Here is a 15,781-nt window from a genome sequence, read left to right as displayed (position 1 = left end):
AGTCTTGTAATACTGTATTTTATGTTCTCATTCATTGCTTTTATTTGGCTAATTTATTTCCTCAATCACATGTTTATTAAAGATAGTTGGAAACTAAACTTCAAAACAGGAAAAATAATATTGAAAAAATTCAAACGAAAGAGAGGTGAAAAATTCAGTATGAAAATAACTTAGGTATGCTTTACTTTTAAAAGCATGATAAAATCCAGACATACAAGAGAAGCAAATAAGATTGACAAAAGTTAATTTCTGCTTTTTCAAACAATAGGCACCATAATGTGAGTAAGTAGCAATTTGCTTACTGCACTTAAACTTCATTCATTCACGAATATTTATGAGATTAGAGTTCTTATAAATGACCCCTCCAGGATCACTTCTAGGTAAAATACTTCCTGCAATTAAATCTGACTCAAACTATATCTTCTATCATCATAATTTGGTCTAAAACACTTAACTGTGTAGATTTTCAATGTTGTAGAAAAAAGAAACATACTAATAGTAACATGTTCACAAAAACTGACATAGACAACTTTACAGAAACCCTGCATAAAGTGACCTATATACATTTTTTAAGAGTAATGTTAAAAATGGAAAACCTATTTTAAAAATCAAGACTTGTTTTTAAATTGAGACCACTTAAGTACAGTACAATAAAATCTTCTAGAAACAGAGAAAAGAAATCTATACAATGGAATATTATTCAGCCATAAAAAAAGAACAAAATTTTACCATTTGCAACGACACAGATGGACATTACGGCCATTATGCTAAGTCAAATACGTCAGAGAAAAACAAATACCATATGATCCCACTTATGTGGAATCTTCAAAACAAAACAGAACAAGCTAACAGATAGAGAGAACAGACTGGTAGTTGCCAGAGGTGAGGGAGAAGGCAGGTTCACCCATTGGGAAAAGGGCTAAAAAGCACAAATTTCCAGTTATAAAATAAATAAGTCACGGGGATATAGATATAAAGTACTGCATGGAAAACACAATAATACTGTATTACATATGTGAAAGTTGCTAAAAGAGTGGATCTTAAAACTTCTCACATGACAAAAAAATTCTTTACTAGACTTAATGTGATCATTTCACAATATACACAAATATAGAATCATCACATTGTACACCTGAAACTAACCAATGCTGTATGTCAATTATGTCTTATAATAGTAAAACTAATTTAGGAAACAAAGTCACTAAATCAATATTTTCATAAACATGACTTTCTAGCTAATGAAATGCTCCCATAATTTCCCAATTTTTGTGCAGTAAGATGTTCCTTTTTTTTTTTAATTTTAAGATTCCATTTATTTATTTGGCAGAGAGAGAGAGAGATTTCACAAGTAGGCAGAGAGAGAAAGGGAAGCAGGCTCCCCGCTGAGCAGAGAGCCCAACGCGGGGCTCGATCCCAGGACCTGAGATCATGACCTGAGCTGAAGGCAGTGGCTTTACCCACTGAGCCACCCAGGCACCCCAAGATGTTCCTTTTTTGCATGAAGAGAAACATGTATCTCAATATGTTTTATTATTTTATAGAACCAGAGGTACTGGGATGCTTGGATGGCTCAGTCATTTGGGCATCTGCCTTTAACTTGGGTCATGACCCCACCGTCCTAGGATCCCACATCAGGCTCCTCATTCTTTTGGATGCCTGCTTCTTCCTCTACCTCTGCCTGCCTATGCTCGCTTGGTAAGCATTCTCTAAATGCTTTCTGTGCTATACTCATAACTCCATTCAGCAGGGTACTTGGCTCAGTAATGTTGGGGTATATACTTTGCAGCAAATATAGCCTTATAGAGTGTGCTACAGAGGCGTTCCATTTACAGGACAATGACACGTAGGTACTGAAATGACCACCTGGATTAAAACAATAAAATATTACATAATTTTTTTTACGACTCATCAAGAAGCAAAAGGCTAAGAAATACTCAGAGGTCAAAAACTAAGTAGAATGTAATGACCAGCTTTCTCTTTGAAGGCATATGTCAAACCTCACACTAGAACGTTAGTTTTCAAGGCATCAAGTAGTGGGGAACAGGAGTTGAGACTACCAAAAGTACGGAGTATAACCGGATTTCCCCCTGATAAAGAACTGACACCCCAAAGTAGTACACCCTCAGATTACCAGTGAGGCAGAAATAAGTCTTGTCCTTTTATTCCACACAATGGAAATAACAGGAATCTTCCCAGATAAGTGGGGGGGAAATGGGAGAATCCCCAACCGCAAACCAGGCTTCACGCAATCTAAATTACTACTACTTGGATGGCCTAAAAAACTAAAGCTGAAAATTCAGTTTCAAATGTTTACAGGATACTAGCTTCCTGGCAGAAACAAAAGCAAGTCCTCTCTAACAGAACAAGCTTTCAACCCCAGCATTAAAGACTTCCTATATATAAAAATGTCTAAGCACTATATATAGTCACATATTAAAACACACATACAGGGGACACCTGGGCAGCTCAGTCAGTTAAGTGTATGCCTTCAGGTCATGTTCCCACAGTCTTGGGATCAAGTTCCACATTGGGCTCCCTGTCAGCAGGAAACATGCTCTTCCCTCTGCCTGCTGCTCCCCCTGCTTGTGTGCTCTCTCTCTCTCCCCCTCTCTAACAAATAAATAAAATCTTTAAAAATAAATAAATAAAACATATGTAGACACGATGTGAAACAAAACACCTTGATTAAGAGTCATCAGAAAAGCAGAATAATTCAACTCTTAAAGACCTTATATACTAGAATTATTTTATATATATATATACCCAAGTGGCTCAGGTCACGATCTCAGGGTCCTGGGACTGAGTCCCACATCGGGCTTCCTACTCAGCACGAAGTCTGCTTCTCTCCCTCTGCCCAAAACAGCTCACCCTCTACCCCACTCATGAGCTCTCTTGCTAATAAATAAAATCTTTAAAAATAAATTAAATTAAATTAAATACAAAATAAGACTAAAGAAAGATATGAAATACATTATCCTTCACTGGGTCTTTCAGTACAGGAAAAAAAACTATAAGGAACATTACTTGACAAGTGAGAAACACTGAATATTAACTGTGTATTAAATAACATATCAATATTAAACTTCTTGGGCACAATAATTTTTCACCAAAAACTGACAACAGTTTTGCTGGAAAACATCCTTATACTTAGACAACAAAATATTATGTTGTCTTAATCCAAATGGTTTAGAAAAGAAATTACTAGGAGGTAGAAGGAGGAAGAAAAGAAGCAAAATGTGGCAAAATGTTCAAACAGATAAATCTACATGAACCGCTACCTAGTATGTGGATGTTCACTATACTGTTTTTTAGGTTTAAAACTTTTCAAAGTAATAAGATGAGACGCTCTCCCAAATAAATAAAAACTAAGATGTTTTTAAAATTTAAGGACTGGGGTGCCTGGGTGGCTCAGTGGGTTAAGCCTCTGCCTTCGGCTCAGGTCATGATCTCAGGGTTCTGGGATGGAGTCCAGCATCGGGCTCTCTGCTCGCGGAGAGCCTGCTTCTCCCTCTCTCTCTGCCTGCCTTTTCTCCCTACTTGTGATTTCTCTGTGTGTGTGTCAAATAAATAGATAGAATCTTTAAAAAAATAAAATAAATAAAATAAAATTTAAGGACTAGTTTAATAATAAAGATGAAAAATAATGAACAAGAACTACATCAAAAATCATTGAGAATGAAGCACAAAGAGAAACAGAGATAAAATTCACAAGTAAAGGGAAATCAAGACATGACCAATGCAAGCAGATTAAATATTCATCTAATCAAAGCTCCAGAATGAGAGGAAACAGAAAGTGGGACAGAGGCTATATATAGACAAGTAGGAATTTTCTAGAACTAATCAAAGATAGGACCCCTCAAGTTCAAGAATCCCAACAAAAGGGGCACCTGGTGGCTCAACCGCTTAAGAGTCTGCCTTCAGCTCATATCATGATGGGGGTGGGGGGGTGGTCCTTGGTTGGGCTCCTTGCTCAGTGGGGAGCCTCCTTCTCCCTGTCCTTTTTCCCCTCCCCCTGCTTGTGCTCTCTCTCTCTCAAATAAATAAAATCTTTAAAAAAAAAAAAAAGAATAGAAAAGGAAAAAAAAAAAAAGAACCCCAACAACACCCTGGGCAGGAAATAAGATACCTTCACCTAATCATATTATAGAAAAATTACAGATACGAGATCTTAAAAGCTGCCAGCCAGAAGGGACAAGCTGTTCTTTAAGGAATGAAAAATCAAACTGACAGCTGAATTTCCAACATCAAGAACGGAAGCCTGAAAACAGGAGAATAAAATCTTCAGTGAACCAGGAAGAAACAAACAAGTAAGCAGTCAACTTATAACTGTATATCACGGGGTGCCTAGGTGGCTTAGCTGGTTGACTGACTCCCTTCAGCTCAGGTCATGATCCCAGGGTCCTGGGTTGGGCTCCTTGCTCATCAGGAAATCTGTTTCTCCCTCTCCCTGTTTGTGCTCTGTCAGATAAATAAGTTTTTAAAAATCCTTTAAAAAAGAACTGTGTATCAAGTAAAGATATTCTTCAAAAATGAGGAAAAATAAATTTCTAGACAAAAACTAAGATTCTATCACTAACATCATCACTAAATTTTAAACTAAGATTCTATCACTAACAAATCCTCACTAAAAAAATTTTAAATGTATGTGCTTAAGACAGTAGTTATCCAAGATAAAAGTTATCCAAAATAATCTGACTTGCATAAAGGAGTGTGAGGGGGAAAAAAATGTCAAACAGGAGGATGAATTTAAGAATCACCATGTACAACAATACGCGGGCTAAAAACTGAAATAAAAGACAACAATAGCAAATGGCACATACAGTTCTCACTTGGCTCTAAAGAGCGAGAGGACGCTGACTAGGCTCTGGTGAGTATGCACGTTAACATTTCTAAAGGCAGGGTTTGCAACAGCAGCACTACTGACATTTAGGGCCAGATGAGTCTTTGTTGTGGGAGCTATCTTGTGTATCACAGGATGTTTAACAGCATCTCTGGCTTCTACCCAAGAGATGCCAGTACCCCTCCTTGAGTTTAACAAAAAAATGTCCCCATTGTCTAATGTCCCCCAGGAGGCAAAACTGTACCCAGTTGAGATCCACTGCTCTAAGATAACCACTAAAATAATAAGCTCTGAATTAGATGGAAGAGTTAACACTTATTCCCCTTCTCAAACCCCACTAAAAGTACTGAAATATGTTTTTAAAGACTTATACTACCAAGAACAGGGAGAACACAAGATGTAAGCAATCACAAAACTCTGGAAGCTGAGAAGCAAATGAACAAAAGACTAACTCATCTACAAAGAAAGCAGATTCTAAAATGGTGAAGGGAGGCTGTGGAGTTGGAGAGGGAAGTGAAATCCAACCGCTTTACAGAGCAGAATCTTCAAATGGCTCAGGAAGTAACAGTATTAGGTCCTCCTGGAACTAGGGGTGAAGGCAGGGGTACTGCAATGAAGACTAAAATTGCCAGAATCCCTTTCCTTCTGGCCTGCTTGCTAGGTGTGCACCCTTTCCTTTTCCTAGTTGAAGTACAGGAATTAATTACCTCTTACAAGAGAAAAACAGTAAGATTCTGATTTGGAAGACAAGAGGCACAACTGGGACACAAGGTACCAAACAGAAACGAGGAGACTGAGGGACTATAAGCAAAACTAATACTGACTACCAAGAGGCTGCAGCCCTGACTTTCTTGGCAGATTTTAAGACTTCTGTCAAGAGTGAAGACTGAGTAGTCTAAAAGAAAGACCTAATGGTCTTGATACTGGAGACTCCTGGCAAGCAGCTGATCCGTATTGCCATACAGTGAAGTTCAAAATGCCCTCCAACTGTTGAGAAAAAAATATTTCCAACCTAGAACTCTATACTCAACAAGCTACCAATTAAATGTAAGTGCAGAATATAAACATTTTTCACATACAAAGTCTCAGTATCACCTCCTATATGCAACCTTTCTCAAGAAATTATTAGAAAATGTGCTCTAGCCACTTTGTAATTAACTATTTTTATCCAGTTTGTGCAGAGGCCAAGTAAGCAGAGATTCTGATATACAAATCACTCTCATCTATTTATTAATATGGAAAGCTAAAAAACATGCTTAAAGTTGCTGTGTGTACTTTAAATCTCCTTATTCTATAATTGAGCTCTCCCTAATTCTTCCAAATTATTAGATTTTACTTTATTATTCACATACAGGACAATGTAATTTGATATCTTTCTAAATCTACAATTCAAATAACTTTCTCAACATTTTTCTTATTATAGTAACACAAGAACAAATTTCTCTCACTACTCTTGATCTCAATCTTGAACACTAAAAAGTACAAGTTATCACCAAACCAAAGCTATAAATAACCAACTGAAAAAATAGGACAAGAGGAGTCATTAACTACAAAAAGTTTTTCGATTCTGCTAAATACAGGATGCGCCACCTGATTTTCCCAGCTCCTACCTAAAGAGTTGTTTTTATGCCACATGCTTTCTGTAAGAGCAGTGTGTCCTATGCAGGCATAGGGGCCTCCCTCTACCAAACAGCAGGATTTAATTCCATTCTGTCAGTTCTACCCAAGCTTCTCCTGCATGTCTAAATGGTCCCAAGGAATCTCTCCAGATCTCTGACATGACTGTCTCTCAAAGTATAGCTGGCCAAGTTCACTGCACCACCCTCTAAGAGGTGAAGGTGAAACAAAGGTTGGGGCGGGGCAGGGTGGGAGTAGTAGTATGAACACTAGACACAGAAAATAATGATTTTAGACTGAACAGTCATACTTTACAAGATGGCCCATTTATAGCAAAGGAATTACATTATACTTATTTTCCTTACATATAAATAAAAAGTGATCTTGCACCTCTGAAACACTGAAAACATCTCAGTAGTCACAGCAAACCAATACAGAAAGTGTCTATTTTAATTAGTTCATAACTTTGTTTTTATTTATGTGGCTAAGTCACATCATATATTTTCTTTCCTTTTTCTAAAAAAGTCCCTGATTTGGCAATAACAGTAACTATATTAGTATCTTCTATAATGTGAGGAAAGCCACTGGTACTAAGCAATTTTAAATTACTTAATTCAGGAACTAGTAAATACATTATAAGGTTAGCTACTGTCTATTAGTTAGATATTAGAATTAGCATTAATATAATGAAAGTGGGAAAGAACATTTAATAGCTTAGAGATTTCAAGTATTCTATCATTTCAATACCAAGAAACAAACCTCTCATTTCCTTGGCCTTGAATAATGAAAAGAGAGAAAGTTTGGTAAGCCACTGGTTGATTCCTTAATTATTCATACCTCTTGGTCTCCTGGACTCTGGAACTCTCCCTTGCTTATGCTCGTATCCCGAGTCCAACGAGGTGGTTTCCAGGTTCTTTCCTGGGTTCCTCTGTTATAGTAATAACAACGCCCTGAACTATCTTTATGAGTTTCCCATTCTCCATTAATCTGAATTGCTGGGCTCCCAGGAAGCGGAGGGAGAGCAGACTGGGATATTTTCAGTTCTTGTAGATTAGCATAGACAGGAGAATCCGGACGTCCTTGATTTGGAGGTGTTGTTGCCTGTGAAAAATGTGAAATATTCAAGCTTAAACTGGCATAACATTTACAAATAAAAATTAAATGAAACATGAGACCCAGAAAATACATATAAGCTTATTTTAAAACACATATACAGGTGTGTGTGTGTAAATATATATATATATATATATATATATATATATATATATATATATATATTCTCTCTAAAGAAAAAACAATTTCACAGTATTAAAATTCATGATTTGGTTGAAGAAAACATAAAAGTTTCAAACACAATCCAAAATATACTTAGTAACTTTCCCTCACCCTGAAAGAATAGTCCACTAGAAGTCAGGAACTGTGAGTTCCAGTTCAAGATCTGGCACTAACAAGTTGTAGAACATTGGATTAGATCATCTCATCCTTCCTGAAATTGAATTTTTACATCTCTATAAATGAGGGAATCAGATTAAACCACATAGGTCTTCTTTGTCTCTGAAAGTCTATGATTTTAGGCAATTTTTTTTAAATACGAAAAGTCTTACACATGCGTAATTCAACATTTATTCAGAAAACTATCAAAAGAAAGATTTTGATAGAAAACTGTCAAATATTAAATCAGGAATATAAAAGTGAAAGGTAAAGGAGATAAAACATTTCAGCTAAGAATTTACTACATTCCATTCTTCCTCAGCTAGAATTTCTCAATACCAATAAATCATATAATCTCCTCCTAGGTTCCTTATTTGTGAATTTCCTAACAGTGGAAAAATAAGAATCAGCAGTAACTGATTTAAATGCTTAATCTCAATCTACATTTTTACTTATTATTTTTATATGTCTCACTAGATGTCAGTCAAGAGCAGAATATTCTTCATACACTTTGCATTCTCAACCTGCGCACCCATAACATTTTGGGTCAGATAATTCTTTACTGCAGGGGGCTATCTTGTGTTTTATAATGTTTACTAGCATCTCTACCCACTAGATGTTAGTGGCATTTCCACTGTGTCTATTAAAAAGTATCCAGATGTTGCCAAACATCCTCTGGGGAAATAGCTGACCCTGGGCTGCTTTACTATATAAATCCTAGGGTTATACTCAGAAATTTAATTACTTCTATAATGTACCCAAGAGCTTTATGAATGCTTAAAAATACAGAATTTAAAAAAGGAAATGCAGATGGATACACTGAATCAGTCTTAATAAAATTAAAGTACTTTAACTTCTAAAATATTATTTTGTCTGTAAAATAATTATAACGGATATAAGTCACAGAATAAGATTTTAAAGGGAACACATTAAAAATAACTCCACACATGAATACGTATGTAAAACGATTACATTCAGTCTTTTTACACATGGTAATTACCCAACTACTGTATTCAATGATACAAATGAGACTGTTTTCCTTGAAATGTTAGCTTTGAAATTAGACTACCACCAAAGAGCACCTTTCTATGAAGAAAATCTATCTAGGAAGACAGATTTCCATGCAGTATTTCTCTTCCAGACTAATTCCATATCCTGGTGAATTAGCCAAGGTAACAATGTTTCTCTTACTACAATGAAGTCTTTTAATATAACAAACAATTCTATATAGCAAATCATTTCCCAGAACCTTATCTAGAGAATATTTATTCAACAAGTGTTAAAAGAAGTTCTTACTTTGTTCCTAATGCTTTACTAGACTGGGAGAAATAAAGACACCAAGAAACGCCATTTTCTAAAAGCTGTTTATGGAAAATTATATTAAATCTTTAAGAAACAACCAATTCCTATTATTTAAACAGTTCAAACAGTTTTTCTAATTTAAAAAACTGAAATGCTTCAACACAGTTTATGAGGCTAGCATAATTCTAAAACAAAACTGGAGAAGAATTAAATGAAAGAAAATTATAACCAACCTCACTTATAAATATAAATGAAAATATATGAAGTAAAACATTAGCAATCAAATCCAGCACGGCATTAAGTAATTCAGGAAAGAAGTAGAAATATTAAGAAAGTCTGTCTATCTGTCTAAGCAAATAAAGCCTAAACCTAGCAGGGGAAGAGAAATAAAGATCAGAGCAGAAATTAATGAAATAGAAACCAAAAGAACAGTAGAACAGATCAACAAAACTAGGAGCTGATTCTTTGAAGAAATTAGTAAGACTGATAAACCCCTGACCAGATTATCAAAAAGAAAAGAGAAAGGACCCAAACTTAATAAAATCATGAATGAAAGAGGAAAGATTACAACCAACACTAAACAAATACAAACAATTATAAGAATATATTATAAGCAGCTATATGACAGCAAATTAGATAATCTGGAAGAAATATATGCATTCCTAGAGACATATAAACTACCAGAACTGAACCAGGAAGATACAGAAAACCTGAACAAACCCATAACGAGTAAGGAAATTGAAGCAGTCATCAAAAATCTCCCAAAAAAACCAAGAGCCCATGACCAACAGACACATGAAAAAGTGCTCAGCATCAACCGCATCACGGAAATACAAGTCAAAACCACAATGAGATACTGCCTCACACCAGACAGAATGGCTAAAATTAACACGTCAGGAAACAACAGGTGTTGGCAAGGATGCAGAGAAAGGGGAACCCTTCTACACTGTTGGCGGAATGCAAGCTGGTGCAGCCACTTTGGAAAACAGTATGGAGGTTCCTCAAAAAGTTGAAAATAGTTGGGATGCCTGGGTGGCTCAGTTGGTTAAGCAGCTGCCTTTGGCTCAGGTCATGATCCCAGCGTCCTGGGATCGAGTCCCACATCGGGCTCCATGCTCCGCGGGGAGCCTGCTTCTCCCTCTGACTCTGCCTGCCACTCTGTCTCTGCTCGCTCTTGCTCTCTCTCTCTCTCTGACAAATAAATAAATTAAATCTTAAAAAAAAAAAAAAGTTGAAAATAGAGCTACCCAACAACCCAGCAATTGCACTACTGGATATTTACCCCAAAGATGCAAATGTAGTGATCTGAAGGGGCATGAGCACCCCAATGTTTATAAGCAGTAATGTCCACGATAGCCAAACTATGGAGAGAGTCGTGATGTCCACCAACACATGAATGAATGAAGATGTGATACACACACACGAATATTATGCAGCCATTAAAAATGAAACCTTGCCATTTGTAATGATGTAGATGGAACTAGAGGATTAAGTCAATCAGAGAAAGACAGTTACATATGATCTCACTGATATGTGGAATTTGAGAAACAAAACAGAGGATCATCGGGGAAGAGAAAAAAAAAAAACAAGACGAAACCTGCTAGGGACACAAACCATAAGAAATTCTTAATCATAGGAAACAAACAGGGTTGCTGGAAGGGAGAGGGATGAAGGGGCGGGGTAACTAGGGGACAGACATCAAGAAGGGCATGTGATGTAATGAGCACTGGGTATTATATTAAAGCTGATGAATCACAGACCTATACCTCTGAAACCAATAATACATGAAATGTTAATTTTTTTTAATTAAGTAAAAAAAGAAACCATCTAAACATCCAGAAATAGAGGAATGGTTAAGTAAACAATGATGTATGAGGCAATTTATATATATTTTTTGAGTGGCAATAAAAAGGTGGCTCAGTGGGTTAAAGCCTCTGCCTTCGGCTAGGGTCATGATCTCGGTGTGCTGGGATGGAGCCTCGCATAGGGCTCTCTGCTCAGCGGGGAGCCTGCTTCCCCCTCTCTCTCTGCCTCCCTCACTGCCTACTTGTGATCTCTGCCTGTCAAATAAATAAATAAAATCTTTAAAAAAAAATGATGATGATGATTTTTAATAACATTATAAAAAGTTATGAGCTTAATGGGAATAACAGAATATAAAACTGCTTCTAACTTCCAAATAAACTCCAACTAAGAATTTACAAGTATGGAGAAAAAAACAACTAAAACATTTATCAGTCTTCTTTGGATAACGGGATTATATATATATTTTTTTTCTATGTGCTTTATTTCTCAATTTTATTTTTTCCAATTTTACAGTGAGAATTACTACCTTTAGAGTTTGATGAAGATAAGAATCCAGGGCACTTGCTCAGTCCAGGAGACTCATAAAAGTGACAATAAGAGTATTAACACGTAGTGCTGTTGTGACTAGTCTTTCTTAACAGGTGGTCAGTGGATCATCTGTATCAGGCTCAGGAATGTTTATCTTTAAACTTAAAATTCTTGAGTCATATCCCAGAGTCACTGGGGGTGGAAAATGGTGAAGAATGATAGTCAAGAATCTGTATTTTTAAGTATTCTATGGGATCCTTATGTACACTATTATTTGGAACACACTGATAAAATTACATCTTGAATGCATTCAGGGTAAACTACTCCCTCTGGTCCAATAAACTTCTATTATAAAAATCAAAGTACTTAAAGGCAATTCTGTTCATACAACCAGTTGTTTCTCTGCAGATAACCAAAAGAATTAAATTAATAACAGCCACTTTCAACATATGAATCACATAAAAATTAATTTTGGATAATTTTTAAGACTTAAGTATTGTGCACTTAAACTAACAAAGCACCTTGTTCATGAACTGTAGACAAGAATCAGTGTTTTTTCAGACCAAAAAAAAAAAATTTTAAAGGAGAACACAGAAACAAAGTTAATTTTATGGGCCATATCTGTCATTAATTAACAACTGAATTGGGACTAGTACCTCTCCACATGACCCAATTTTATATTTAAAAAAAGCCCTGGCCTGTTCCACTTTATCTATACAGAGACTAAAATAGTCCTCCCACTATCCACAGAAAGAAAAAATTGGGGAACCATATATATAAGAAGGTAACTTTATTTATTTATTTTTTCATTTTTGGAGGCTATCAGGAGAAGGAAGGGAAAAATCAAGGGGTCGGGGTGGGGGAAATCAGAGGAGGAAGACTGGATTCCAAGAAACAAACTGAGGGTTTTAGAGGTGAGGGGGATGGGGAGATGGGTTGGGTTGGCCTGGTGATGGGAATTAAGGAGGGCACGTATTGCATGGAGCACTGGGTGTTACACGTAAACAATGAATCTTAGAACACTACATTAAAAACTAATGACATACTGTATGGTGACTAACATAATAAAAAATATTAAAAAAAAAAAAAGAAAAGTACTCTAAACTTAGACTCTCCCTGAAGCCCTACTTTAATACCAAAAATACTGAGATTTGTCCCCTTTTTTAACATTAGTTCAAGAACTGCTTCTAAAATAAACTTCAGAGAATGGCAGAATACATATTAACTAAGGAGCTATACCTATTGTTTCTTAAATAGCATATGCTACTCAGTATTAATACTCAGGTACCTACCTTTATAATAACCACTAAAAAAACAGTAACAATGATGAATTATATTTACATAAATATATTTATGTTTATGTTACTGAATAATCACTTTAAGTCCCTGCAGCCTATAATCATATCTTTGATTTAGTTTATGGGTAAACAAACAAAGCACTTACCAAATATCAGACTCCAAAACAAAATTTTAATTATTTTTTAACTCTATTTTAATTCATGTGGAAAGAAGACATTTATGTGCCTTTGGTAATTTACCTGCTTAAACTCTGCCTTACCATAATTACTAATTATAATACTGGGCCAGTTAACAGAATAGAGGACAAAATAATAACCAACAAGCCAATATTCAGTTAACAACACTAAAATCTGTTTTAGTTTCACAACTGAAAATCATGTATCAATTTTAACTGGAAAATATTAACTTTTCAAAAGAAATCTTTTTGCTTAAGACCAAATTTTAGAGACAAAAACACATTAAAAAACAAACACCTTGTTTGATAATTTTACGATATAAATTCTAATGTTTGCATCTTAAAGCATGACCGCACTGAGATTTCAGGGTCTGCAGAGCACAAGGACATTTTCTCTGATTTTACTTACTTAGCTAACATGAGAACTAATTTCGAGCTGTGTGGAAGATGTAAGACTGTTCCTGTCCTTAAGGGCCAGCAACCCGAAAGAGAGAGATAATAAAATGATTCCAATGGCATGACTTCTGCTGCAGAGAGCTCCATGTACAGGATGCTCTAGGGCACAAAAAAGTGGCAATAAACAAGAAGACAGTGAGATGTGACATGGAGGAAAGGTTCACAGCAGAGCTTTAACTGGACTGTAAACGGAAGCAGGAGGAAGCCAAGGAAGTCCAATGGAAGTGGTGAAGAGCGCTTCAAGTACATTTAAACCTGTTTTTAGCTGACATAACACAAAGAAATAAAAAGCGGCCTTCCCAAAATGAAACATAACTGGTGGCTAAGGAAAGTCAGCACTGTGAAAAGCTTTAATAAATATTATTTTCACGGTAAAAAAAGAACAACCACAAAAAAAAAAAACCCTTTTCTGTTGTTTTTCTATTTATTGCACTTGCGGTTGCTCAATTCCTATTGGGTTTGATACCTTATATTAATATATTAAAACTTTTTTAGCCCCTCACCTTTCATCTTGCTTCTGTCCTCTTCCCCTCCTCTTTGATCACCTTGACCAACAACTGAACAACCCCTTTACACCATCAGAGATCTGCCACCATTTCTGCCTCTCCCCTGACAGACAAGAAGGCAGGCCCCAAGTAGGAAAGCTGTGAGGTAATAAATGCTTATTTCTAGGAAGCCATAAACAAACATACTGATCAAGTCATTTCTGTGCTACCAACCTGCAAAATCAGATGCCAACTGACAATAGTGCAATCATGCCATGCTGTAAACTAAATTTACTGGTAGGTAAAGACAGTCTGTACCTAGAGGGTGTACAGGTAAGAGCTGACAGACACCACAGTGAAAAGACCCAGGTAAAAGGGACCTATCTATACATAGTCACGAGGGTGTGCACAATTAGAAAGTTTATCATAGGTACAAAGACTTGCCAAAGAAAGAACAAAAGACAAACTTTCCCTTAAAGATTAAGCCCACACCCACGTCCTCCAGTAATTTTCTGTTGTGCCCTTACAATGCACCTCTTCCTATAACCTCACGATGCTGCAGCTTACTGTGGTACTTATTACACTGTACTGTAATCTCAGATTTACTTATCTGGCTTTTCTTCTAGAACTTGACTATCTTTAAGGTAGAAATGTTTGCCTCGTTTATCTCTTCATCTATAGTGCCTAGTATAGCACCTGCACATGGTAAACACTCAACACATCCCCGGATGAAAACGACTTTCATATAAACTAAGATGCTATCATGGAATTCATATACTGAAATTAATTCCTTACTCCTGTTTTATTAGGCCATGAATTTGAGCCCTCCAACATCCACCTCTCTCCCTTAAATGATGGACATGTATTTTGAAAGACCTGCTAGAGTGGATCCTTTGCACACTCCTCAAATTCCTTATATCCTCAGCCTGAACAACCATAAACAGCTAGTTCACCTTCTCTTTGAGACGCTCCTCTATTCCTCAATGTAGAATTCCCATCTATCTAGGGCAGCACGAACACAAATATAATGTGAGCCAGGTATGACATGTAAAATTTTCTAGTGGGGACACCAGGGTGGCTCCGTCTGTTAAGCATCTGACTCCTGATCTCAGCTCAGGTCTTGATCTCAGGGTTGTGAGTTCAAGCCCGACACTGGGCTCCATGCTAGGCATGGGGCCTACTTAAAAAAGAAGTTTCTAGTAGCCACTTTAGAAAGGTATAAAGAAGGAGGTGAATTGAATTCATATATTCGCTTAACCCAATACATCTAAAATATTAGCATTTTACTATATAATCAATATAAAAATTACAAGTCTTTACAATCCAGTGTATACTTTCTAGTGTATTTCAATTCAAATCCTAAAATTTCAAGAAGTACTTGATCTGTATTTAGATTTCATAAAATTTACAACTGAAAAAACAAATTCACATACTCAAATTATTCTATATCAGTTTTTAAATTTAACTTAAAATAATTGAAACTAAAATAAGTTCAGTTCTTCAGTCTATCAGCCACGCATTCAAGTGCTCAATAACCACAACATAGCAACCGGCTGCTATACTGGACAGTATCAATCTACAGCATTCTGTGTTCACTTATAGTTCACCTCATACTAAATTATGTTTAGTTGTTATTTTTCAGTCTTTCCAAAGAAACTCAAAGCCCAAGAGTTTAGAGCAAGATCATGTCTTAAACACACTGTATTTTCAAAGTCTAGAAACGAATAAACTGAAGATCTCTTCTCAAGCCCTGACTCAGATTCTGAAAAATTTTCCCAGTAACTACTTTCCCAATCCATAAAAAATTTTTGAAAAAAGAAAGATAAATGCAACAGCTGACAG

General features: G+C 36.0%; 1 protein-coding gene across 6 annotated transcripts in view; it reads right to left on the bottom strand.

Annotated features, from left to right (window-relative positions):
• Positions 1 to 15,781, bottom strand: part of ARHGAP12 (Rho GTPase activating protein 12) — a 108,767-nt gene that overhangs the window by 54,121 nt on the left and 38,865 nt on the right. For all 6 annotated transcript variants that reach the window (XM_032349344.1, XM_032349346.1, XM_032349345.1 and 3 more), the window contains exon 4: positions 7,295 to 7,558. In XM_032349344.1, coding sequence (XP_032205235.1) covers positions 7,295 to 7,558 — 264 coding nt within the window. The remainder of the gene's footprint in view (positions 1 to 7,294; positions 7,559 to 15,781) is intronic.

Source organism: Mustela erminea, chromosome 6 (genome assembly GCF_009829155.1).
Source record: "Mustela erminea isolate mMusErm1 chromosome 6, mMusErm1.Pri, whole genome shotgun sequence".
In the NCBI taxonomy this organism is placed as follows: Eukaryota; Metazoa; Chordata; class Mammalia; order Carnivora; family Mustelidae; genus Mustela; species Mustela erminea.
The sequence above is the reverse complement of the archived record's forward strand: the minus strand, read 5'-3'. Positions and strand labels throughout refer to the sequence as shown.